Source organism: Lingula anatina, chromosome 9 (genome assembly GCF_051362555.1).
Source record: "Lingula anatina isolate TDL-2025a chromosome 9, LinAna3.0, whole genome shotgun sequence".
NCBI classification, from domain to species: Eukaryota; Metazoa; Brachiopoda; class Lingulata; order Lingulida; family Lingulidae; genus Lingula; species Lingula anatina.
This window is the reverse complement of record NC_141775.1, coordinates 10,569,571-10,596,811: the sequence shown is the minus strand read 5'-3', so window position 1 is coordinate 10,596,811 and position 27,241 is coordinate 10,569,571. Positions and strand designations below refer to the sequence as shown.

The 27,241-nt window shown below is 34.4% G+C and overlaps 3 protein-coding genes across 3 annotated transcripts; 2 read left to right on the top strand and 1 right to left on the bottom strand.

The window, feature by feature from the left end:
• Positions 1-1,640: 1,640 nt before the first annotated feature.
• LOC106152524 (acetyl-coenzyme A transporter 1-like) lies at positions 1,641-9,841 on the top strand. Its single transcript, XM_013526134.3, has 9 exons — positions 1,641-1,806; positions 2,478-3,298; positions 4,079-4,233; positions 4,484-4,668; positions 5,030-5,214; positions 5,875-5,995; positions 6,283-6,391; positions 6,745-6,848; positions 7,332-9,841. The coding sequence occupies exons 2-9, from the start codon at positions 2,685-2,687 to the stop codon at positions 7,491-7,493; spliced, it is 1,635 nt and encodes a 544-aa protein (XP_013381588.2). The 5' UTR covers positions 1,641-1,806; positions 2,478-2,684; the 3' UTR covers positions 7,494-9,841.
• Positions 9,842-10,445: 604 nt separating this feature from the next.
• On the bottom strand, positions 10,446-16,904 carry LOC106157984 (SUZ RNA-binding domain-containing-like). Its single transcript, XM_013533810.2, has 5 exons — positions 16,733-16,904; positions 16,073-16,140; positions 15,535-15,663; positions 14,129-14,251; positions 10,446-13,430 (listed from the first exon to the last, which is right to left on the bottom strand). Exons 1-5 carry the CDS (start codon positions 16,784-16,786, stop codon positions 13,319-13,321), a joined length of 486 nt encoding a protein of 161 aa, XP_013389264.2. The 5' UTR covers positions 16,787-16,904; the 3' UTR covers positions 10,446-13,318.
• Positions 16,905-16,985: 81 nt separating this feature from the next.
• LOC106157983 (tetratricopeptide repeat protein 36) lies at positions 16,986-19,355 on the top strand. Its single transcript, XM_013533809.2, has 4 exons — positions 16,986-17,143; positions 17,745-17,930; positions 18,208-18,309; positions 18,601-19,355. Exons 1-4 carry the CDS (start codon positions 16,987-16,989, stop codon positions 18,753-18,755), a joined length of 600 nt encoding a protein of 199 aa, XP_013389263.2. The 5' UTR covers position 16,986; the 3' UTR covers positions 18,756-19,355.
• The last annotated feature ends 7,886 nt before the right edge of the window (positions 19,356-27,241 follow it).

Below are 27,241 nucleotides of genomic sequence, written 5' to 3'. Positions count from 1 at the left end.
AATGGCTAGCGCAATAAAGTTTGAATGTCTTAGATAAAATCATGAAAATAATATAGAAGAGAATACTGTAAAATATAAAAAGCATAACATGCAAAACTTGTTTTTAAATGAAAATATTTTAATGAAAAACCCAAAAGCGACATTTGACAAATAAATATTTACTTATCATCAAGTCTTCAAAATAATTGAAAAATTAAAAAATATGACCACCACCCAAGGATGAAACACGTAAAAAAGTACACACATAGAATCATGAAAAAATTGTGTTTTAAAATGATTACATTTTAATGAAAAAACCGAAAGCGACATTTGACAAATAAACATTTAATTATCACCAAAATAGTATTCAAAATATGTCTACCCCATAGGGATGAAAGACGTAATAAATTACACATGAAAATTTTGTGTTTTAAAATGTGTTTGAAAATGTTTTAAAATGAAAACAAAGAGCGATATTTGATAAGTAGATATTTACTATCATCAAATTATTCTCCAAAATTTAATAACAACAAGGAAAATAAAATATGTCTACCACCTCAAGGATGAAAGACATAAAAAAGTTAATACGTTGAATAATGAAAATTTGTGTTTTTAAATAAATGCATTTGAATGAAAAAAACCGAAAGCGACATTTGACAAATAAATATTTAATTATCACCAAAAAAAGTCTTCAAAGTAAAAAAAATTAAAAGAGATGTCTATCCCTCTTCGACGAAAGACGTAAAAAAGTACATACATAGCATCGCACACACACACACACACACACAAAATAATAATAATAAAATTACTAGAGAAAATCATTCTATAAAAATAATTAGATCTAAGATAAAGCCAGGTTAAAATATTGGGCAAACGAAAAATCAAATATAAATATAAAATCCTTTTGTTACAGATATCCACAAAAGAGAAAATAAAATCGAATCAACATTACTGAACTAAAAATTAAAACATGGATTATATGATCTATGCCAAGATACGAACGATTAACGGCTTAGAATGGGACCTGGACCCCTTTTCACCACTGTATTAAGTGGCAATATTAATTACTTTTCCCGGACAATTAACAGTAGACCATATCCCAAAGCTGTGACAAATTTATGATCAATATCTATAAATATTTATTCTATTTTTCTTTTTTTTTTTAGTACTAATCACTCTCGTAATGGAGATTGAGACTGGTGGATTTCACTTGTATAAAATAAAAAAATAAATATAACTTAAAATAAAACAGAATAAATAAAATGAAAATATATTTAAAAAAAGGAGGAAGAAAAAAAAAGAAAGCAAGAAAGATATTTTAATAAGTTTATTTCCTCGCAGATTTTTCATGGGTTATAATAAATTTTCTCGACATAGCTTGTTGATTAAAATTATTGAAGTTCTCAGGAAGTCAGGTTATTTGGACCGGACAAAATTGAAAATAAACAAAAAATAAAAATAAATACTAAGTGAGATATGAATTTTTTTCATATTTTTGAGCTTGTATTCTTTTTTTTCAAATAAAATCAGTTATTATAAGATTCTATGTAATAAATTTGAAATCGTTTAAATTAATAATAATACACTGTACAAAAGAAGGCTGATCGAGTGCGGCACACATGATTGTGGTAGAGAAGACGGCAAATGAAACGTGTCGAAACGAAAGTCAACAACAACGATGCGCTTTACACGCGGCCATATGGAAGAGACCGGTCGTATAATGCCACGTAAAACTTAAACAAAACCATCCGTTGTATGTCAAATTAAGAAGTGGACGTCTTTAGGGCTTCACAGCATAAAAATGGAAAATTAGAAGAGCCATTCAAGGTAGTTACAAAAGTCTCTCTCTCTCTCTCTCTCTCTCTCTCTCTCTCTCTCTCTCTCTCTCTCTCTCTCTCTCTCTCTCTCTCTCTCTCTCTCTCTCTCTCTCTCTCTGTTATAGATCTATGCCTCTCTCACTAAACAGAAGGATGGGAGGGTAAGCGGTCTGGAATATTTCATAATTATGATTATCAAAATCATTAAATTTATCAAAATTTTATTATTAATCACTATTATTTATTTGAGGAGAGGGGGGCGTTCATTTTGGGCTCTCAAAATTACTTTGACACTAATCGCAGCATGCATATGTCTGAGAACGAGAGAAATTAAAGACGTCCTAAAAGTTAACCGATTGAAGTTTATGAAATGTCTCTGTTAATGAATGTAGTGCATGGGCTTGTGTGGAATAACTGGACAAGCAAAAGTAAATATGCTACATGGACATTTGACATGTACACTACTACACATTTGACACTTAATTAAGTATAATTATAAGAGTTAAGTAAATTACTAGTACTTTCCCACTTTCTTCTCAGGAATAAGTATATTTTTTATTGGATGGGTTTTATATGTCTTATAGAAAATTGATAACTTAAATTTAAAACAGTTTGTCAGTTTAGTGCAACTGAATTTAGCTTATGGATTGAGAGAAATGATATTTTATTCATACATTTCAGGAGTGAGGAATTGCACAGGATCCCATACCATACATCTTAAAGAAGACAGTTGATTTGATATTTTCATAACCCATTGAAAAGATTCAAAAGACGATCAGTTATTGTGACTTGACAAGTTTAAATGTCATCTCACACTCCTAATCACAAAAACAAGTGCAATAGAAACATAGGTCACAAGATAAACAGGGGCCACCCTTTTACTTCACAATGTCCAGAAAAAGAGTCAGTTCAGAAAATAGTCAAATGAATCGTAAAGTACATCATCTGATGTCCAATGACGACGCGGAGTCGGAAATGATATTTCAGCACGCACCGCTCCACATGCATCTGCCAAGCAAAGAGAGAGAGGAGAGGGGCGGTGAACAAGAGGAAGAAAATGAATCGCAAAATCATAGCCTTGACGGTGACAGAGGCAGTATACTCTTACTCACATTTCTTTACGTACTTCAAGGAATTCCACTCGGACTTAGCGGCAGCATTCCCATGATTCTCTCTAGTCGCCATGTCAGTTACAAAGATCAAGCGAAATTCAGTTTCGCATTTTGGCCCTTCAGTGTGAAACTCCTCTGGGCACCCATTGTGGACGCTGCTTATTCCTCAAAATTTGGCCGTCGTAAAACGTGGCTGGTTCCGACACAGTATCTGATTGGACTTTTTATGATTATACTGTCACTGCACATATCAGAAGTTTTAGGAGAGAATGAGGATGAGAACAGCAATGTGAACGTAGGGTTTTTGACAGCGGTGTTTTTTGCCATGAACTTCTTGGCAGCTACTCAGGATATAGCAGTTGATGGGTGGGCTCTAACTATGTTGTCTAGGTAAGTCTGTTATGTAATACACTGTCATGCCAATTATCCACATTGTAATATTAAAGCCTGTCATACGTGTACTGTCACACATTATGCACTGTTTTATCAGTTTTTGCCAAATACTTTTGAACTTTCAAGCCAACCCTGGTCTAAGAATCTACTAGCCTGAACCAAAATTCACTAGCCTGAATTCCAACTTTAAAACAGAATACTTTAATGAGCACATTTAGATTAAACAGGTTTCGTATTTACAAATTTTTAAAAAAAAGTGGGATTTTTAAAACAAGTTCTTTAAAAAGACTTCAACTTTTAGCCTGAACATTTAGAAAAAGATGTTACTGCTGAAAAAAAAAATCACAGGCCTGGTTGGTCCAGTAAATGACTGTGTTTCACATATTTCACTGGCCCAGTCAAATTTTTACTGGCATTTGCAGCTGGGTCAGTGGTTTACTTCACAGACTGCTATATTGCACACATCCCAAGCGGGGGCCCCGTATCTCGAAAGCATCGCGTACTGCAAATAGCGATATCACATAGAGGCTACAACGTATTATATGGGGCGAGTATGGGCGAGTTATGGAATCGAGATGCTTGCACACGGCCGCAATGCGCGATGCTTTCGAGATATGGGGCCCAAGTGTCTAACTAGATCTCATGTGCAATGAATTGCTTTTTTGTTTTTTTTTTAGGGCATTATTTTTATGTTTTGATAGTTAATTTGTTCACGGCATGTAGTACAATTTTTAATACTTTTGACACTGCCTCAGAACAATTTTAAATACTTTTCAGAAAAAATGTGGGCTGGGCTTCCACTTGTAACACAGTGGGACAGACGGCGGGCTATTTTCTAGGAAATGTAGTATTCCTGGCCCTGGAATCTCCTGACTTCTGCAACAAATATCTCAGAAATATTCCTCAGAAGGAAGGCCTGGTCACTCTTGGAAGTAAGTGTTTAACATCTGTGTCTTGTTATCACTGATTTTGAATCATTAATTACATCTTTATAGCAAGTATTATAATAGTTACAGTACTAGTACATGTTGATTTTTGATTTTTTTTTTTTTTTTTTTTTTGTTTTTGAGACAGAAAATTTTATTTAGCACAAAGCAACTACTGTATTCAGGGGGGTGCTGAAATAAACATTTTTGACAGAATCAAACATATTATGACATTGACAAAATATTTTTATTTCAGGCTTCATGTATTTCTGGGGCATTGTGTTTTTTATCACAACAACTTTGGTCAGTCTCTTCAAGACAGAAAAACCAAATGAAGATGCTGACCAGGACCAAACTATTGCGGACACTTATAAACAGCTGGTTAAGATTATCAAATTACCTGCTGTTAAGACATATATTGTGATTTTATTAACAGCCAAGGTAGGTGAACGTAGCAGAACTGTTAAATTATTTATTTTATACAATGAAATAACTTGTAAAACAATTTTATATTTAATTTTAATACAATTTAACAACAATGTAGTACATTTATCTAGGTTAAAGATTTATTTATTTTACCATTTTTTCTGCACCAGAACCCAACTTCTGTATCAATTATAGAACGAAGTCTTGTATAATCTTATCTCATCTATGTTGCTTTTACTTGAGGTCTTGACTGTTTGGGCATTAAAACATATATTGCTGATATTACAAAATATTAAAAATATTAGTGTGTGTCATGTGAGACCGCACATCATTTCCAAATTCGTCTGATCATCTCAATTCAACTTAATAATTCCAGATCGGCTTCGCAGCTGCAGATGGAATCACTGGCCTGAAGCTGATTGAAGCTGGCGTGCCAAAGGAACGCCTGGCTCTCCTTGCAGTTCCTATGGTCCCCATAGAGATAATACTCCCTCTGTTACTAAGTCGCTACACAGCAGGTCCGAGACCCATGGATGTATTTATTAAGGCCATGCCTTGGAGGTGAGTTGGGCGTTGTACGCTTTCTTAGATCCCTAGATTAAATATGGCTGACCCACTCAAAAGCTAGCCATGTTATCCCTTAAGGGGAACCTATTCAGTGTCTGTTAAGGGATTATGGGGTAAGCTTTCAAGTGGGTCGGCCATATTTGGTCCGTGGGTCTGTTAGTGCATTGATCAACTCTGTTGTGAATGTGGCATCAGGCACAGGAATGAAAATGTCGTGCAAATATGTACATGCAACAATATGCTTCATAAACATGCTTGCCAGCAATTTCAGACACAAGCTTACACATTTTCAGTAAATGTAAAACTTTGTTTGCTGAATGTTAAGCCAAGAACTACTTGATATACATGTATCAAATATGTAAATGTTATAGGATGTTTATCTCTCACAGTGATTTTTTTGACTTCCAAGTCCTCAAATCCCTTTTTTATAAATATTTCAATCTTAAAAGACTAAATAACTCAAAAGAAAGTTAAATTTTATCTTTCAAAATGTCTGTGCCTGGATATTTTACAGATGCAAACATTGAAAGACAAGATATATTTTTTCAAAATAATATGCATCAGACATTAAGAAAATATCTTGATTTCCTATATTAACAGAAAATGAACATTTAAGTTTGATGAATTATTCTTTTTTTAATTCTGTATCTTCAGATTAGTCATAGGATTGATATATGCGGTATTGGTGTGGTGGGCCCCATCAACACAGATGGCGTCTGGGGAATTCCCACTTTATTTTTATGGAGTGATATTGTTTTTCTTTGCTTTACACCAGGTAAGACTTTATCCTTTCTGTCTTTCTTTTTTCTTTTATACATACATCTTTTAGCTTTTGAAGAAGCTTTATGGAAAGGAACTGAAGGCATTGGGGATAATTTATTAATTAGATCAAATTTTTAAATATATCAATTATTTTGCTATCTTATTTTTTAAAGATTTACTGCTGTAGTTTTCTCTTAGGATTGAAATGTTACTCTTAGGATTGAAATGTTTCTCGTTTATACCAAAGTTCTGTTTGATTTGAAAGTCATCATATATATTATTGATTTTCTACATTTTCAGGTGGCAGTTTATAGTATGTTTGTGTCCACAATGGGTTTCCATGCTAAGATCAGTGATCCAGCTATCGGAGGCACCTATATGACACTACTCAACACTTTATCTAATCTAGGTAAGTCAGCTATTCTCTCTCTCTCTCTCTCTCTCTCTCTCTCTCTCTCTCTCTTTCTGTTATCTTCCCAGTTCTCCATTTTTATCTTCTCATCAGCCTCAGTTTGTCTTTTTGTCGATGGTCAAGATTCCTGACAAAAAATTCTTCACAGATTGTGATTTATTTTTAGGATATATGTTATGGGGAAAGGGGTGATTACAATATTATTCTGTCTGAATTTGGGTCTTGTAACATTTTAATTTAATTAATTTTATCGTGATTTGTTGATTGAATATATTTACATTTTGCCTTATTTATACATAGTTTTACAAGCACTGAGTTAGACATCGCAACTTTTCTACTTTTCTCTTCAGGCGGAAACTGGCCTACCACAGTTATGTTATGGTTTGTGGATTCACTCACATGGAAAACATGTTCTGGTTCAATAGGACAGTGCAACAATGCCGCAGAAGAAAAGGTGATTTTTTAGAGATGAAAGTGGTATTTTGAGCAAAATTCAGAAAATTCAAGCACCAAAGGCAAACAGTTATATATGGGGGATGTGTCCAGTAAAGATATAAACAAAAAAACATCGGACTGTCAGGAATTCTGGATAAGTCTGAATGACTGTCATCTGCTAATTTGAAAACAAAAATTGCTCATATTTACGTTTAGAATGAAAACAGAAACTATAGCAGATAGTTTTTGGACTTGAAGAATAAAAAAATCATAAATACCTTGACTGATTATTTTTTATCTTTGTGTTGCTTTTTTTGTCTTGATAGAAATATTTGTCATTTGATTTGACTATTACATGTGATTTTGTACTTAGTCTAGTAATTTATTTTTTATTTACAGTTTTTATTTCATATTTTCACCTGATACATACATTTATCTTATGACAGTAATACCAATTTCAACACATTGAAATGTTGTCAACATTTTATTTATTTATTTCCAGCTGTGCACGGATTCAGGAGGAAAATGCATCACATCATTGGACGGCTATTACGTAGAGTCACTGGTTTGTTTCTTTATTGGTTTCGCATGGCTTTGGTGGCAAGCCAGAAAAACGAAGAGACTACAAGGATTATCAGAAAAAGACTGGAAATGCAGTACTTGATTGATAATTGTTTATTAAATATTTTGTGAAATATGTTATAAGGATAGATATATTCATTAAAAGGAAAAAAATATATTAAATTAAACCTGAATCTAAGTTACAGCAGCAGATCCAGTATCCTGGGAAGATTAACTTGTTGCCTTGAAAAACTTCACTCTGACATAGGATGGATTACAGAATGCTGCTTGATATTACCTAATATATTAACTGTTCAGATGGTTGGGAAAGCACCAGCCCCTTCATGGAAACATAATAATATTAAAACATTTCTCACTATGATAGGGTATTATTGAAAAATGACTAATCACATCTTTGGCATGGCTAACAGCAGCCATTAAGAAATAGGGTTCAGTTTCACTGCCTTTTAGGTTCAGACTTATTTACCTGTAACGGGTCAAATTATACAAAAATGCTGTCACTGCGCACACGTGAAATGTGACATGTCACAGATAGTTAAAGGGATAATAACTCTTCGTTTCGGCCAAAAAATGAGTTTTCCTGGAGTAAACAACAATTTTCCGATACTTACCAATGGTTAATGAATCCATTTTTACATTCAAAGTTAGTGTCTGTTTTTTTTTCTAAAAAGTTTGGTTTTTTTGTTATTTAACAGAGTATTGCCATCAATCGAGGTCAAGTGGTCTAAAGACAGCTCAGAAATCAGAAAATTAGCTGTAACTGCCGTTTTTGTGGTAAAACAGAATATATTATATTTCTATGAGTTATTCACAATGTTTTTATTGTGAAATATAGATCTTATACGAAGAGTTATTATCCCTTTAAGTGTGAACATGTAACATTTTTTGCAAAAATACTGTAAAAGGGCACACTAAAATTGAAACATTATATCAGAATTATCTTTTTGTCTAACTTGAGATTACTAAATTGTCACAGAAATAATGTTGTCATAGATAATTAATTTACACAGTCATACAGTTGTAAAAATTGATTTTCTGTGGTGCATGTACATATTTATTACCTCTACCAAGGAAGCCATTATGTCGTCACCTTTGATTCCTTTTCTGTTAATCACTATCCTAACTCAAAAAATGATGGATTTTGATGGAATTTTTCAGGATAAGTCACAAATGGGCAATCTGAAAAGTGGTAAGATTTTGGTGAAGATCTTTTAATTTAATCAATGGTTAATTATTAGTTAATTATTGGAGGAGGTCTGACATCTTTGAGGGTTTTTCTTTCCAGTTTATGTTTGAAACATGATTTAAGAGCACATTCAGAATAGCAAACTAAGAGATCTGCAGATCAAATATGGCTGACCCATCTGAATACATGAAGCATTTTTCCAGCGGGAATCTATTCAGTGTCTAATCGGGAATTAAGAAGCTAGCTTTTGAGTGGGTTGCCGTTTTTGATCCACAGATCTGTTAGTTTGCTGTTCTGAACACGCTCTAACACCCCATTTCCATAGATTTTTAGATCGATCTATCCCTGTGGGGAGTCTCACTAGATTACTGTCAGCTTGGCCGGCTTAAGCGTCTGTCCCGTATACTAAAAGCTGTAAGAGGGTAATTAACTATGGTGCCCGCTCGGCTGACTGCAATTTACCGTGAACCCCCAGGGAGTTAGGTCGATCTAAAACTTAATCTTTAGATCGATCTAAATCTCTGGGAAAGCACCCTAAGATGCAGTGTTTTATGTTAAGTTGAACTCTTAGATCTGGTCTTTATTTATTTTTAACACTATATCCAAGTTAGGCTTTTGTGGCTGATTTGTTTTAAAAGCATCACATTTTGATGAGTGGAGCAATGACCGAAGCTGAAATTAGTCAGACCAAATACCATGATGTCGACGTCTGTAATGCCTTGTTGTTTATTTATTATACATGCTGTTTTGTGCTACACTGCTTTTTTAGATGTTGAGATTTAATTATGTAACTTTCTTGGGTTATAAGTTAATTCTTAAAATGAGAGAGAGCCTATGGAAAGTTAGGGTATGGCATTATAAAGTATAACATTCCAGATAAAATCACAAACTGTTTGAAATTAAGTATTTCATCCATGGATGTAGAAGAGCCCTCCCTAGGAACTCTATTTCACAGAATGGAGACAAGCGTAGAATGTATGGAATGCAGGCTTGATGGCAGTGAACTGGTTTGCCCTTACAATATGGAGGAATTTGTGAATCATTTTAAGAGATGGCGCTTTTTTGTGTCATTTCCAAAACTTAGGATACTGGTAGCTACATTCTAAAAATCTTTGATTTTGTTAAAACTTGCGTCCTGCTCATTTTTGATCCAGAAGTTGAGCAAAATGTCTACGTTACTGGAAATTACTGTACAAAAAAGATTTAATAAGAATTCCAGTAAATTTAATTAATTTGAGAAATTATTACAAGTGGAATATTTTATACTCATCAACATTATATATATATATATATATATATATATATATATATATATATATATATATATATAATTTTTATTTATTTTTTTTTTGGGGGGGGGGAGGGGGAGTGTGCTTTTTAGACAAATGATTAAGTTACCAAATGTTTTAAAGAATTTACTTCAAAGGACCAATGTTTATGTTTTAACATAAATTTTAATTAAAAGTATTAAACATTTTAATTAAAATTAAAATGTTTTACAAATTAATTGGAATTTATACCTTTAATTAAGTGTCTGCACCCTTGGTTAACTGTACTCTTAAAATTCAATAAATTGCTGATTATGAAATGCTTAGGTGATGGGGCAAGTAAAATATTTTAAAATTTAATGTTAATTTGTTTCATTTAATTTTTCACCATTACATTAATTTTAATATTAAGTTTTATGATTTATAACATTTTTTGTCAAATATTATCCAAATTTGATACAATTTCAGTTTTGTTTCTAATCTGGCAACTTTATGGAATTTGGAACAATAAGTGTCTTGGATGGAATAAATCTTGTATTGCTAATAATTGTATCTACAAAGTCTTCATTTGTAGAAATCATACTTTTAATACAAGCATTTATTTTTTATTTCAATGACTTATTTTGAATAAAAATGTGAGAAAAGATAGAGGTACAACATAATTTAAAGAAATTCTATGTTGACTTGGTAATGAAAGTGAATCAAATAAAATGGTCGACTTCATAAATTTCTTAACAAAGAAAAAATAATTCACTGATTTTAGGATATTACTTAAAAAGTGTAATAGAAGGATACTTTGGACACATGCCAATAAAATGTTTAAATCAAATTTCAGTATAGAGGAAAGATATTTCCAGAAAGAATAATTAACACTTCTTTCTTTGCACTATTGTATAAGGATCATGCTGAAATGATTCGTTTTCATAAATAAGGCACTGTTTACTACTATAAAATATTCACAGCTAGGGATGGAAAATGTATCAAATTTGGGAAAAAAATGTATATGAAATCCAACAATTTTCTGACCTCTTGCAAAAAAAAAAAAAAAAAAAAAATCAATGAATAAATTAAGAAATTAACCAAATGCACACAAATTTTCCATCCCTGCTAAATTTTGGCCAAAAGGATATTTTCTCATCTCAATGATGTTGAACTCTATGTAAATATGTACCATATAATTATCATATTCACTACAACTGTAGGTCTAACATACATGGACGGCTATTGCACAAAAGCAGCTCACACTAAACTAAAATAACTTTTTAAAGCATTCCACTTACAGGTTTTATGGCACCGCCTTACAAAATAGTCTGCACAGTTGGCTGCTGACCTTAGTTTTAATTTTTATCAATAGATGGCGACACATTTCATCAACTGTTTGTTTTCTTCTTCACTGCACCACCTTTTAGAAATGACCAGTGAGGTAATTGCAAGCTTAGTTTAGGATTTTGTGTTAAGATAATGACATAATTTTCAGCTTGACTGACAAAAGCATTACAACCATTATCTTGATTTACTTTGACAACGACAACTGCTACACATTTTCATTACTAAGAAACAATGATGCAATAACTGCATAAACTCGTCCATTTTTCACATTAAAAAACACACTTTTCACCTACTGAACAATTCAAGGAACAAGAAGATGGTGCTAAATATATGAATACCATAGGGTTATTTATACAAAATCCAAATGGTGAAATCATACAAATTTAAATTGGCCAAATTATACAGATTTAAATTGGTCAAACTGTAAAATCAAAAACTCAAAGCCAGTAACAAAGGTTAGTGTCATATTTGCCCCTATATATATCAAATATTCTGAAAATATGAATTTCTTTCAAACATACCCCACCTGTAGAATGTTTTAAGCTGGTATTACTCCATGCTACCACTGCTTTTCCCATTCCCTATTATAAATTTTACAGAAAGTGCCACAAAGTATCAAAATAATCTGCAATCTTCACCAATTTTGATTCTGTCATATATTTCAAAGGGAAGTATAGAATTCTTAATATTCTATCACTGAAAGGAAGTAACACAAATCTTCGTCTACAAATGAAATGGTTAAAATCCTGATGTTTTACTCTCTCTTTTAACATGCTGTGTGTTTAACATATACTTAAAATCATCCCACACATATTCACCTTCCATTTTTTCTTTTGAAAAGAAATTTGTAGTAGTATTTTTAGAGGGTTGAATTTTAATAATAATAATAATAATAATAATAAGTTAATTACTGATGCATAAAATTATGCCTTTTTTGATTAAAAAAACTTCACCATCACAAAAAAAAATCTTCACACCGGATTAATTTTAAACAAACAAAGCCTATTCAACTTGGCTCCAGGTTTAATCCTAATAGCTCACGACAGGTGAAGGGTTAAAACAATTCTGATGTAAACATGTCATAAGATACCAGGGCAATAACCAGCTGGAGTAGACTTCAATTCTTTTTCCATCTAATTTTGATATTTTGCAATCTTTTCACAACAACTGCTCTAAAAGTTTTGTCCACTGACAATGCTTCCAATTCGACTACATACATTTTGCACTCTGACAATGCTCTTAACATGCAAGTGTCAAAACACATACATGCAAGTGTCAAAACACATATCTTTGGGTCCAAAATTATTCAGTAATTTATTTTGTTGCTGTGTTGCATCAACTGCAAACATTTCGCACTTTGATACTAACAGTGATAATGCTTATAACATGCAAGTGTCAAAGCACATATTATCTTTGGGTCCGAAATCATTTTAATTAACTGATCTTGTTGCTGTGTTGCATCAACTTGCAAGTAAGCATGTTTTCCATGGCCAATAAGGGTACAGGGAGTGCTGAAGAAGTTGGGGGGGGGGGGGGGGGGGGGGGACTGGGAGGGAGCATTTACAAGCACAGGGGCTCATAAGCATGGTGGACACAAGGATTCATTCCTGTCACACCACATTTCAAAAAAAAAAGAAGAAAAAGCTCCAATGGGATCCAAGACTTTCGTCACTGCGCACTCCTTAAAATATTATCAGCAAAACAACGGGCAAGAATGTTTGTCTCTTGGTGGTGATGGCAGAGGTTAACGACCTATGGGGGTGTCAATTCAGATCATTGACCTTCTAGGTCATTTAAGGTCAATTGGAATGACAGTTCCAATGGGCAAGTTTTGTTTGTCAGTCATAAGGTAAAATATAGTTAAATACTAAATGGAACCTTTTTGACTAACACAAATGTGAACATTCTATCCAATATTTGATAGAATATTCCTTAAAACTGCCCCTAACAATCTTTCACAGTTCACAAATCTTCCACATTGACTTAATTTTTCAAATCATCAAAGCTGCCTCTGAGTCAGTTATTCTCTCAAGCTGCTCCACCATTTTTCCCATGATCTTCACATCCTTGCAAAATCATCTTGAAACATTTTGATAAAAGTCCATCAAATTTTAGCACAGTATACTATGTCTTTGATCCAAATCCTTTCGTCCCATCTGGACCCTTTGGCTGCCTGAGTACCACATTGTCGGAGAGACGGACGTTGTTCATCTGGTGCTCCAAAAGTCTTGGGGCTCTGAAGAAATATGGCGTTTTTGGTTTTATAGATTTATAGATCAAATATTTACTCAATACTTTTAATATTGTGTATTTGTTTTAACAACTGCATCAGTGCATCATAAATAAATTGTATTTTATGTTTTTTAACATATAGTTTTGACATCTAGATAATTAAAGAATCAAAGAGCTATATCATGACTTTATACCAGCTTGATGTAGATCATTTATCAAACTTCAATTATTTTTTTAAAAGTCCTTATAAGAAACTATCCTCAACCTTAGAGAAGAATTTCATCAGCTGTGTTAAATTATAAGAATGATGTGAATTTTTCTTCAGTCAACAGCTATATTGGAGGTAAAACCTATCTCAATATTAGCTGTTGACTGAAGAAAAATTCACATCATTCTTATCCTCAACCTTGTATTGTATCTAGAGGGAATTTCTGAATGACTGCAATCAGAAGACTTCTTGTTTCAGCCTCATCTTTTATCCTCACGCTCCTGATTTTTTTATACCCCAAATTCTTTTTTAAATATATTAGTCTTTTTAGTATAAAACTGTAGTGACAGCAAGTTTACTGGCACATGCCACATCAAATATGATATTAAAGAGAAAAATAAGACAAAGACCCCACTCCACCCAGGGAATATGGAGCACCCATAAAAATGATACAACATACTGTAAATATATTGGTATTTATGTTAAAACCTTACCGCTCCAATTCCACAGTGCTCGTGTCCCCATCTCCTGATCCACCGTCAGTCCCAAATATCCTGGCTCTGACCTCTGCGTATTCTGCTTCTCGTTGCTCTAAAGTCTTCATTGGTTTGGCATCTCTACACAATGAAAAAAAAATTTTAAGTGACTACCTCAGTTTTAAGCAACACTACAAAAATTATTTTAGAAGGGTGATTTATGGTTTATCAGTAATAGTTCATCAACTAAATGTCTTATCAAAAGTAATGAATCCTTAACTTTCTTCGGTAACTGTAGTCTCATCCATGTTGACAAATTACAGGTGAACCTGCCCTCTGAATAAATACACCAATAGGTGTTTCTACCTTTAGTACTTTACACCTTTCAGGTTTATAAAAAAAAAATACAAAGACACTTTAAAATCGTGGACTACCAGGAACTATGAAGGCATTTAGAACAAGTTGATCTGCAGACTAACATATCCACAGATCAAATATGGCCAATTAACAATGACGCAGAGCGGACTAATCAGCTGATGTTCTCCCCGCCTCTCCACACACCGTCCCTGCAGGGGCCTAGCAGTTAAACCTGAGATTTAATACATTTATCGGATTAGTCTGCTCTTCTTTTATGTAGGGTCAGACATATTTAGTCCCCAGATCAGTTAGTCTGTTGATCATCTGTTCTGAATGCGCTTTTTGAATTTAAATCATTTTTTACCCCATCCACACGAGACACTTTCAATCGCGATTAGTGCCAAATCGCGATTCTATCGATGTAAAGCTTCTAGTGTGACCGCAGTAGAGACACCAAATCACGATTCAAATTAATCCTACTCGAGAGGTGGATTCTATCGATGTAAACTTAAATCGCGATATAAAATTTCCTAGTGAGAACGGGATCGATGTTAACACCGGAAGTTGAGGTCTTAAGGCGCGTGCACAGTTTCTATCGAAAGTACAATACAATACAATACAATAAATTTTATTTCATGTCGGGTATAAATTGAAACGAAACATTAGCTAAATACAGCTATTCGCCGACTGGAAAGTGAAAGAAAACAAACTGTCCACGCAATTTCAAGTTTCTTCGCAGTCAGCAAAATGGCCAAAAGGATGTACTGGTCTGAAAACTCAGTGGCAGCATAACTAAATATTTGGGCCGATGAGAGTATTAAACAGAAAATAACACCGTACACACCGAAAGCATGGTCTTGAAGTTAGCTACTGCGCATGATCAACAGGATATACTGCGACTCCCCTAGCGAGCGCAGTTGCAATTACCAGATCTAGCAAGGTAAATCGCGATTTCGTTTTTACATGTGTGAACGCAAAAAAGTGAATTTAGCTAAGCGCGTTAGAATCGCGATTCCCTTAATCTCGATTAACCATGTAGGTGTGAATGGGGCTTTAAACTACAGTACCTATTTGCACTTCCATTTGCCTGAGTCTCTGCTGGGTTAGGGTTCCGTTTTAATATTCTAACTGCTGGCTGATATTGCGTTCTAACAGTGTCTTCTTCTAGCTTGGGTATAGTAAAATCATCAGCATCACTACAACAGAAAGATATATATCATTATGTATCAGATAAACCAATGTAATACCAATGACCAGGTTTCCATGCTCTTAATGTTATTCGACATAGTGTCCTGATCATCAGATATTTCATCTGGCCCTGGGGATTTTTTTAGTTTTCTGTATCACAAGATGAAATACAATAATTTTAAATTTCATTGTTAAATTTGAGCATCATGTAAATTTTTTTTTTATCTATTTATTTAAAATAATACTTTAAGTATGGATTTACAAAATCACCTTAGTCACTGGTTCAACAAAACTGCTTTATACTACATTCTTATTAAATTTTCTCATCAAACTGAGTAAACTATGATAGAATTATATTACCAATACTTGCAATATATCCTGAATTTAAGACAACCACACAATTTTCTCAAAACTTACCGATTTCGTATACTTTCATCAGCCTTTATTTTTGTTTTCATCTTCTCTATCTTTTTATCTATAGCCTCCTAAAAACCAATAACATGAAAAAATTAACTCCATTACACTGACTAAATAAGAGAAAATTACCAAAAAAAAAAAACAACAAAAAACAAGAAATACATAGTAAGCAAAAATGGAGAGTGCTAGAAGCCACCCTTTGCCCTACTTTGTAGCCACAAACGGTCATCAGAGCCAACTTATGAATTGTAAATATGGTAGCACAAAATGGATGGTTTCTGGTCACAGAGATAAGCGTTGAACAACGATATGTAAAAATTGTATGTAAATTTCAATAGCTCCCAGTGCCAGGAAATTGATTTAAACTTCTGTCTACTTGTAAATTTTCAGATAAACTCATCAGTAACACAGCTGGTAAGCTGATATAGGAGGATAAGTGGTTGTTTGTAGGATAGCAGAATAGCAAGATCCTCTTCGTTCAATCTGATGAGTGATGGTGAAAAGGCAAATCCACAATGACAATCCGAAACTTGCGTAAGATAAACCCTCTATTCGCTTGACAAGAAGTCTATGAGAATTATTTTCAATCTTAGAAAAGATCGACTAGATACTCTCTCCTACCGACGCTTATTAATCTCAAGAAATATTAAGTCACTTTACCTCATTATCTCCTAGATCTTCCCAACTATCAAGAACATCTTCTTCCTCTGCCATTGCACGAAACTATTTCACCCAAAGAAAGATGGCGCAAACCATGACAAGCCAAACAGTTTTTATTGAGTGTCAAAAACTTACTTTTGAAAGATCTCACTACTTAATCTTTTAACAAACAAATACAATCTCAATGTGTTAGATGAAAATGCATAGGTAAAATAAAAAATCTGAAAGTGAATTGGGAAGTAAATACGCTCGTGATGTCTTGTTTTTTGTGCCATCTATCGACGCAAAATGTAGAAATGGCTTGCAAAGACATATCACCTCACGACGCCAGTGTTTTAAACGCAGTTTTCAACCCCAGTTTGCCTTTCGGAGATGTTGTTGAAGATACAGAACAATCTACACAAGAAGAAGGTAGTTATGTTTGTTGGTAGCGTCTTATAATGTCTAGAGTTTCTATTTACATGATCGGCATATGCCTGTCAATGTGTCATCATAATTTCAACTTGATTGTTGACACTTGTTTAACAACAACCACAAATGGTGCGAGAACAGTTTATTAAGTCTGCATACGGTTAATGTAATGCATTGTTAATATTCTTCTTGCAAAGGTTTAAGTGGCTGACGTATCACAGTTGATACTAATTAATACTAAAATACAATATTTCTCATGGCTCTTGAAAAGAATTATGTTATTCATGTTTGGCTCTTAGCCAAAATTGCTTAGACTTTCAGCAAACTTCTGATTTTGTCTTTTTATATTCTGTGTTTAATGATCTAATATTGCAAATAAATATATAACTATCACCAATTTTGAGCGTCAGATGAAGTCCACCCTCTCTCTCTCTCTCTCTCTCTCTCTCTCTCTCTCTCTCTCTCTCTCTCTCTCTCTCTCACACACACACACACACACACACACACACACACACACACACCACCACCACCACCACAATTTTAAAAATTCAATGTGTGACAAAAACTTGTGCTGAATATAACTTGCCCTATGTTATTCCAGTGATCAGTAACACTGATGCAGTCCACCAAGCCAGGGAGTTAGAGATCAGAGGAGTAGAGGCAGCAGAGAGGGGGGATATTACCAGGGCCTTGGAGCTGTTTAATGAGGCAGTGCTCACAGCCCCTAACTGGGCCTCTGGCTACAACAACAGGGCACAGGTCCTGAGACTGAAGGGGGACACTGAGGGTGAGTGGTATAATAATAATAATAATAATAATAATAATTGCAATTCAGTTGTTGTAATACTGAAGGAAGGCCCTAAGGATGAGTGTAGTAATGTTGAAAGAAAAATGGTAATGATTAAAAAAGACAAATAAGAAGAACCTAGAAAAGGTTGAACAATTTTAATCTGAGCAGCACTAAATCTTCCATTTAGATTATTTGTCATTCACATGAGTGAAATATGCTTAGAAGATTGAAATTAATTCCTGCATGACTATTAATATATGTAATGGTTTATTAGGTGCTCTGCAGGATTTAGACAAAGCCCTTGAACTCAGCAGTGGGACTGGCAAGGCTGCTTGTCAAGCTTATACACAGAGAGGGCTCATAAGACGGTTGGAAGGTATGTGTGCATGTTCTGCTTCCCTCTCTTGCTCACGTTCTTCAGTCCCTCTCTCCATCTTATCCACTTCCTCTCCGCATCTCCCCTATTCTCTATCTGTCTCTCCACAACATATGAACAGCAGCATATTTAATCAAGTTTGAACTATACAGTACTTATTCTCTCTCTCTGTCTTAGACTACTCTCTCTTTCTCCTCCATTGTAGCCCACTTTGGTTGTTAGTTACTATGTAAGTTTTATGTTATTTTCTATTTATTTATTTATTTATTTGTTTATTCCCATGTCTCTCAGGAGATGACGAGGGTGCCCTGGCCGACTTCAAGGCTGCTGCAGACCTGGGAAGTCAGTTTGCCAAACATCAGCTGGTTATCATGAACCCATATGCAGCTATGTGTAACCAGATGCTCTCAGAAGTGATTGGAAAACTGAAGAAAGGAGAAGCATGAATGTTTACTGGAATAGGAATTGGGTGTTGATTTGTCTGGGTTTAAGATTGCTCACATCAGGATTCTTACAATCACACGTTTTTTTTTTTTTTTTTTTTTTTTTTTTTTTATGAACACCTCATGGAAAGCTAATGGAAACAGTCAGAATCATGGAATCATGGAAATTGCAAATATTTGTCACTTAAGATTCCTGGTTTAGAAAATAAGACAGTAAGCCAGTGTATTGAGAATTCCAGAGGAACTATTCTCTGCCTTGGTATGTTATTTCAAGAAACTTGACTTTTAAATTAATGGCAGCTATATGCATTAAACTAATTGGTTATAATGGGTTTTAGGGACCATCAAGTATACTTGAAGACTGTTGGTTTGTTCAAAACTTTATCTCATTTTATTGCACAAGTTTATTTATGTATCTTTAATTGTTATCTCAAGCGAGGATTTTAGCTGGTAATTTATTACAGTTTCTTGCAGTGCAGAAAGACTATGAGATATGCATAAAGGCAGTTTTGTTGCAGCTGTTTTGTGAGATATTTTTATTAATCAGGAGGTGAAATCTCACTGTATTTCATATACAGAATAACAAACTATATTTTATTGTTATCTGTAGTTTGTTTTTTGAGATTATTGCAAATTGAGATTGATAATGATAATTATAAAGTTTATTCAACCATTTTAAACACATAAAACGCTGAATTGTTTTACCGTCTTGGGTAAAAGAAAGGTCAAGTTAACAAAATGGCACAGGCAAAAATAAAAAAAAGCTAAAAGAAAGAGGTAAAATTATTGTTTTATATTAAAAAGAGATTTAACTATTGGAGAAAACCTTTTTTAAACCCTTTGCTACCTCTTTAAGTTAAAAGCTTATACTTGCTTGCACTAACTGAACTCGAAGGTGTGTGGTGATTGTGGTTGTGACTTCTCACCTGTCGCAATCGCTGAGCCCTGTGCCCTTTTCAAAAAGAACTATAGCCCGATGTTCTAGACAAATTCTGCCCCCCCCCCCAAAAAAAAAAAAATAAATAAATAAATAAATAAAAAGTTTAATTAAATCACGACAGTATTGATTTTTATAGATAGACAGCGCCTTTCTCGTTGTAAAACGGTCGCGACATTTATCATAATTTAGGTTGATTCTATTGATTTTTTTTTTTTTTTCATTTGTGAAAGTGGGAAAAAATTATGTTCTCAATGTTCAGTCCTACTTCCGGCTGAATATCTTCCGCGAAACACACCCATTGTACTGGCTGCATAGAAAGAGAGGTGAAAAATTATGTCTCTTCAAGATAAACCCTAGTAGTCATCTTCAGTAAATACTTAACGGAATGTCAAAGGATTTGAATATGGTTTGCCTTGATATCTTAAGAAAGGTTTTGAAAATGCGAGGTAAATTATTATTATTATTATTATTATTATTATTATTATTATATCAGTGTATTAGAAAATAAAAGTAATTTGATTAAATCAGGTTCCTATTTCAAATTTGGTTCACTTGCTTTGTTGTTTTTCACGTTTTTCTTCCCAAAGCTCTCTTCGTTTAACTGGCGAAGGAACGCTGTTGACACCCCAAGACCCCTGTTGACAACACTTAAGCCACTTGTGACACAAAAGAAAACAATTCACAGGTAATCAGGAAAGTGGCAAGACTTTCGGAAACTCGAGAAACCTTCGGTCTCTTTCCCACGTGTCGCGGCACGATCCCGCTGTGCTAGCCATTAGTGAAATAAGACGCGATACGGTCGTTAGTGGCCCGCCCAGAGATTTCGAGCCTCCGAATCGCAGCTTTTCTTTGCAAAGCTGCCCAAGTGGCACTTGAAATTTCTGCCCACCGTTTACTAATCCAATTTTCGCTCAAGATTTGAAAAGGACCGAGGAAACGACAGCGCGAGTGACATATGCGCGCAGTGTCCCCGCCGTGGGATGCTTTCTCGCAAGAAGGACGCTTAAGTCCTCTTCAACCCTTTTAACTTTTACAGACATAATAAAAGTTGTTGACTGTAAATGGCTTTAAGAACTTTCCTGTCCTTATTCAGTTGTAACTTTTGTTAATACATAACCATCTGTTTGCCAACAGAGTGATTCTTTGTCCTGAATGCTGCCGTGTTTCGGAACCTTCACTGATTTTTGAAAAGCAGAATAATAATTATATTAAAAATAATAATAATAATAATAATGTGTTTTTTCTTTTATGTATCTATGTATTAATTTGTTGGAGGTGATACACACTTTTTCTACAAAAAAGGAAACATGATGAAACCATAATTGAGCTACATTCATAACCCAAAGTATTAAAGGAAAATACATAATGATATAGTTCATATTTCATTGGAATCATTGCAATCGGTACACGTGTCTATATCTTAGTCATGTATACAATACTTGTAGTGTGATGCCAGCGTATGATAGTGCTGTGGGCAGTTGACTCGGCATTGAGACCGCACCTAGCTTATGATTATGAAATACTGAATACATATGTATAATAATGGTACATTTCTATATATGTAATTTTGGTGCTATTCATCTATGTATTTTATTATTATTATTAATATCATTATTTTTATTGTTACTATTACTTTATCTCTGTACATTTTCACCAGCTCAGTCTGGTGCAGAAAGTATGAATAAAGCATATATACATTTGTGGAATTCATGGTATTGGGCGCTCTCTGAAAGTATATACTGAATAACAAAGCTCGTTGTCAGCAAACAACTGGTAAATAGAATTGGAAAAGTCATTGCTGAAGGACCGCTGTCAGGGATTTGTTGACTACTTGGTTGGGCAACTTCCATTCTGTCTCCGAAAGTTAAAAACTTTGAAGAGGTACTTGGCGTCTCTATTTCGAAATGATGTCCAACTGCGGCATCGCTGTGGGCGATTGTCACGCACACTTCGGTTTCCTCGGCCCGATTTAGAAAATGAAGCAAATTGGCTTAGGGAACGCTTTGTGGGGAATTCAAGTGCCAATTGTATCAGTTATTGAAGGAACGGGAGGCCATTAGAAATACGCAATGCCCTGGAACGGATTTAAAAAAATAACTTTTAAACCAAAAATCTGCTCAGATCAAGTGAAATTCAGTGTACTCCACTTAAATGATGCACGTTTTGATATGAAACTTTGATTCTTTCTTTTTTACTTACTTTCTTTTTAGTTATAAAACAGGTCCAATTTTTGTCTAATTGAACTACTTCTATTGGATTAATCTTGAGTTAAAGAAGGCAAAAATTTTAATCTTAAATTTTAGAATCTTTAATTTAAGAATCATTTTACCTAACCAAATTACTTATGTTCGGCTGATTGCCTATAGCGACTGCAGCGATCTCTTGCGGGCGTTCTTTGTACAGTGCAAACAGCGGGATAGGGCCAAGCCACGTGAGAAAGTTACACCCTAATCATCCAGTGTTACCAGCAGTTCCTTCCTGGTTACCTGTGAATTTTTTTTCTTTGTGTTACATGGGACTTAATAGATGATAACGGGGCCTTAAGGAGTTACGCTGCGTTCGCTCACCGGTGTTTGACCCAGACATCTGAACCACAACTGGTGTCGTAAGAAAGACCTTGTGACACACCTCGAGACATAAGGCCTCAAAAGACACGCCATTTGTGCATTTTTCTTATTACAAGATATCTCCTTTGAGCAGTGTCACATGACGTTATTTTTCATTTGTGTTCCAAGGCAGTTTAAATGAAAATAAATGTTTGTCAAAACGTTATTATCAAATTGATCGGCTTTTAAAAGCACCCGGGAAAGATTTGACTCAATTAAGGATATAATTTAAATGAAGTGAATGTCGAATGGCGCGTGTCTCTCCCCATAGCAATTTTTTCTCTTGTCTCTGGTCATATGGTACCTGGCGGAGTTACAGTGAGGGGTCTTTTAAATCCGGTTTCCAGATAATTTTTTAAGATTTCCAAATATTAGTTTTATTACATGTATTATTTTCCTTTGTCTTGGCGAGGGTCTGCGATCTCGGAATGCCCCCAAACGTGTTTCAATTTTTTACATTGGAGCTCGATGGAGGTGAAGTTGACGAAGAAATGTGTCATCATAGCTGTTATTTTTTATCCTAAAAGTAGTGATAAAAATTTAAGTTATAAATGTTTTTACCTTCATATGTTTGCTGCTATACAATACCCTGCAACGCCTGCAGCTGAGGCATTAAATCCGGAATTAGGTGCAAAATAGAAATATTGTTGTTTCCTTTGCGAGGAGAAATTAACGTCACTGTCTATCAGTAAATGGCAGTATACTCAAAGGTAATTGTTTATGTAAATAACACTCGTTATGCTCCATCAATATTACGCGCGCGCGTCTCAGGTAAAGAAAACAGCGTTGCAGACACAGCGTCGGGAGGGGTGTTAGCCTTCCTTTCATACCTAGAGCCTTTTACGTATAATTAGTAAATGATTACTAACTTCATTTGCCTTTTTCACACCTTCAGACATAAACGTAAGGTAATTACATATAAATAAGCCAACCTGCTCTTTCCTGGCCCTTCCCAAAAAGGCTTTATTATATTGTGGTCACTTTTAGTCACTTCTGGATATTTTATCACAGTTAATGGTTGAGTTATATCTGTCTCTCGTCAGGAAAATGCACTTATTTTCCATAAAAGAGGTAAATGGAGGTAAAAGGATTTAATTATACTTATCTAGGATCCACAACTAATATTTTTGCATCCTAGTACTAATAAATATGCCGCACCGAATGATTTTTCATTCGAATTTGAGATCATTAATTGACAGCGTATTTAACATAGTCATCTGAACGTGACGTATCGGATTCGAACGATTGATAACAGTACTATAAATGCATTTGTACTCATAATTTTTGGCTTAGGAATTTTGATTACCAATTAAACATAAACAGACTTCGTGGTTTGTAAAAGAAGCTTATGCAAAAAAAAAAAAAGCTGAGATCATATCTGTTTTTACTCCGTTGTGAAATTAAAGCACCGTATTACTAGTAAGTATGGACTCAAATAAACTCGACAGTCGTGTTAAAACAAGCGTTGCATGACAGCATCATGTTTTCAAGGCTGTTCCAACAAGTCGTGTGATAATAAGGTCACATGAACGCCACGCCCGCTGAATAGCAAAATCAAGGACCTATTTTTATCATATCAACTAAGAAACATGCGCCTGTGAAAAATGTTAACATTTTTTTTCCGATCCTGTCATTATAACTGACGGTTATGGAGTTATCCAAAAGTTACAACCAAAAGGTTGAGATTTAACATGTGTAGTGTTAAATGCAAAATAATATTGAAAGGCACATGAACATTTATTGAAATGATTTTATACAAAGCGTAGTAGTTTACGTAATTAGGATATTTGAACTTAAAAAAGTCAATTTCGTCGGTATGCTAAAAAGTTAATTTAGGATTTTTGTTTGTGTGCAATAAAATGTTTATTGATATTGAATTTGTCTTCCTTTCTTTAGATAAATGGCCTTTTGCAGTCTTGGAATTAAACAAAATAAGTTGATAAATTGTCTCTTCTGTAAAACATGTCCATACAAAGTCCAAGTCATAATTGATTACGTGTGTAATTGATGTCGTCTCTTTTTTTTCATTCAGATAATAATTGCAATATTATTTATTTGTGGCACGTCAATAAAAGCTCCAAAAAAGGCGACCGCCAAGTGAATAAATTACACGATAAAAAATATTACATAAACTCTTCAGTCAATTGACCTTGACCTTGTTCTGAAATCTCCAGGATAATTACAGGTTTGGTAATTGTTTGTATACTGTTAGGCACTGCCAGTTTTCGAGTCCCTGCCAAATCCCTCTGACTACAATCAAGGCAGATAATTGCACTAACATTTTAATGAAAATTGTGTAATTTGCTGTACTCGATCTAGGCTGTTATCTTGATTGGTCACTGAGATTAAAAACCACAGAAAATAACCTTAGAATACCACACTAGTCTACTGTCATGCAAGAGGAAAGAAAAACGAACAACAACGGGTAAGCATTTTTCGAATTACTAAAATCGCCATATATACGCGGAATGAGCTTCTTAAACAATACCCGATCCAATGTGATCCAAACGCGAAAAAAATCGCAATAAAATAGAAAAAAACCATCAGATCACCCTCTAACCAAATGCATACCTTTAAAACCCAAGCTACATCATCCAGCAATTTGTATGTTAGTCGCGTTGGAGAAAAGTGCTATTTTAATCAAAAATTAATCTGCGGCTCTAATAAGGGAAACTAGCCCCTCCCCCCCCCCTTTTCCACTCCCCCCTCATTTTTTTTTTCGTCCGCTGCACCCCGTGACTGCAACTGCTAACAAGTCGACTGTTGTTGTAAACGTTGTTGTCTCCCTGAGCGCTGCCTCTGGCACTGTCACTAGCCTGTGGCTGCCGTAAACACAAACAGGGCCATAACAGTCACATGACTGTCACTGCACCTGTGTCGCGTCACCTGATGTCGCGGATATAATTGTTGTTTTAAGTTGACAAACACGTTTTTAATTAACGACACTGGTGTCAACCTAGCCTACCCAGTGTATTGATCTATTTTTTTTTTAATTTCTAAAACTTTCTTTGTCAATCGCATGATATATTTCATTGCTCTGAGTATCATATATATATATATATATATATATATATATTTTTTTTTTTTTTTTTTTTTTTTGGGGGGGTGGGCAACTTAATACGACTAAAAACTACAAACAGGTTAATAACTGTATTGCGTAATTTGTGTGTATCATAAATAATTATAGGTATTTAAACATCGTTATATTGCATTTTACTAAGCTGGGCGTCTGCACTTTGATAGAAGCAGAATCACTTTAAAGCGCGGGCTTAATTCGTCTTTTCTTTTTTTTTTTCAAACTGTAAGAAAATAACATACACGATCACACGTTTCTAGATTTCTTTACTGTTATTTATAGATGTGAAAATGAATTTTCAGAACTTATACAATCCGTAAGTTGGCATGGGAGTTATACAAACTATGGCGCTATTATGTCGATAAAAAAGTAAAATATAGGGAACAAGTACCTGGATATCATAGATAAGATATTATAGATTGCTTTGCTTTTATTACCAAAAATACAAAAGGCTATGACAAAAAAATTAAAAAAAAAATAAGGGACTAACTATGAATGTCGGAACGCATTCATTAACCATTGGTAATTTTGGGAAAATTGTTGTTTACCCCAAGAAAATCCTTTTTTTTGCCAAAATAAACAGTTGTTATCCCTTTAAAACCTATTCCACACTGACTTCCACAAACCGCCAGGAATTGACAAATCGCAAGACTCTTACTATAATTGTGATAAATTCTTTAAACTTAATTAATTATTTATTTTAATTTCTTGCAATTCTCTTGCAATTCTTGAGAGATCCTAAAATCAGGATAAAAGTTTTGAGCTGTTCAATGTTTCAGTCCCGAATTCCCGAATGCAAGAAAAAAAAAACATTCTTAGATATTGTAACTGATTTCTTGTACATTTTTTGCCATTCCTTTATATTCTTATCATAATCTGGGAATTGTGAAGCGTTCGTCTAACCAAGATATGACTAAGATTCTGTAAAACAGGAGTGTTTTTTTTTATTTTTTTATTTTGAATATTCCTTTTTTTCAAGAATAGTCAGGGTTACATTTATAATCTTGTCAGAATCATACGTGCATTCGGCGTATACTTAGCTTGTTTTAGTCTGAATCCTAATATTCGTGAAGTATTCCTCAGTCATTTTTGCAAATCGTAACAGCTTCTTGACAACATTCATGCTGTTCAAACAGAATCCCATGAATATTCTCAAGTCTATCTTTACAAATTCGTAACTGAATCCCACAGGGTCAAGATTTTTTTACCAGAAGAGTGCAAAATTCCACGATTTCTCATAATTCCTTAAATTTATCAATTCCTGGTGGTTAGTGGACTCCATAGTCTATGTAGCATAGGTGCAAACACATGCTAAATTCGGACTACGACCCAGTAAAGTTGATTTTCTAGCCTCGGAGAATGGCCATGACTGTGCTGTTTCATGTGACTGACCATGACCGCAGGGGGCGGGCACCTTTTACGTTGGGAAACAAATGTTTTAGTGCTCGACATCGCGAATGACAGCAATATTCATTTGTGGCACTTTCAATATTTATTTAAACATTTCATATCACTACAGGGATTATTGGCACTACAATAAACGTCCATCGCAATATGATTTGGTCCGATTGACCACCTCCAAAAAGTGGCCGCAGGGGACGCGCACCCTTTGCGTTGTTCAGATCCTTAAGAGGACTTAACGAGTTAAGTGTGAATATTTGGGCTCTCGACGTCTATTATAACGCCAGGACGAGACGCGGCGTCGCCGCTGGAGTTGTGATACGCTGATTAAGCGTTCAGAGAACACTAATAAGAACACACATTACCTGCGTTCTTTAAGGGACACGGGTGTTTTAAGCGAGTTATTTCATATCACAGCAATTAAATCGGCGTAAATGGTCGTCCGAATTAAACGTTGTAAACTTCG

Excerpts from the sequence above, each read along its gene's own strand:
- LOC106152524 (XM_013526134.3), top strand. The coding sequence starts at position 2,685 with ATGTCCAGAAAAAGAGTCAGTTCAGAAAATAGTCAAATGAATCGTAAA. Across the intron at positions 5,215-5,874 it reads ATTAAGGCCATGCCTTGGAG|ATTAGTCATAGGATTGATAT; the intron begins GTGAGTTGGGCG and ends CTGTATCTTCAG. Across the intron at positions 5,996-6,282 it reads TTTTCTTTGCTTTACACCAG|GTGGCAGTTTATAGTATGTT; the intron begins GTAAGACTTTAT and ends CTACATTTTCAG.
- LOC106157984 (XM_013533810.2), bottom strand. The coding sequence starts at position 16,786 with ATGGCAGAGGAAGAAGATGTTCTTGATAGTTGGGAAGATCTAGGAGAT. Across the intron at positions 15,664-16,072 it reads GATGAAAGTATACGAAATCG|TGATGCTGATGATTTTACTA; the intron begins GTAAGTTTTGAG and ends TTTCTGTTGTAG. Across the intron at positions 14,252-15,534 it reads GCAAATGGAAGTGCAAATAG|AGATGCCAAACCAATGAAGA; the intron begins GTACTGTAGTTT and ends TTCATTGTGTAG.
- LOC106157983 (XM_013533809.2), top strand. The coding sequence starts at position 16,987 with ATGTCTTGTTTTTTGTGCCATCTATCGACGCAAAATGTAGAAATGGCT. Across the intron at positions 17,144-17,744 it reads ACAATCTACACAAGAAGAAG|TGATCAGTAACACTGATGCA; the intron begins GTAGTTATGTTT and ends ATGTTATTCCAG. Across the intron at positions 18,310-18,600 it reads GCTCATAAGACGGTTGGAAG|GAGATGACGAGGGTGCCCTG; the intron begins GTATGTGTGCAT and ends CATGTCTCTCAG.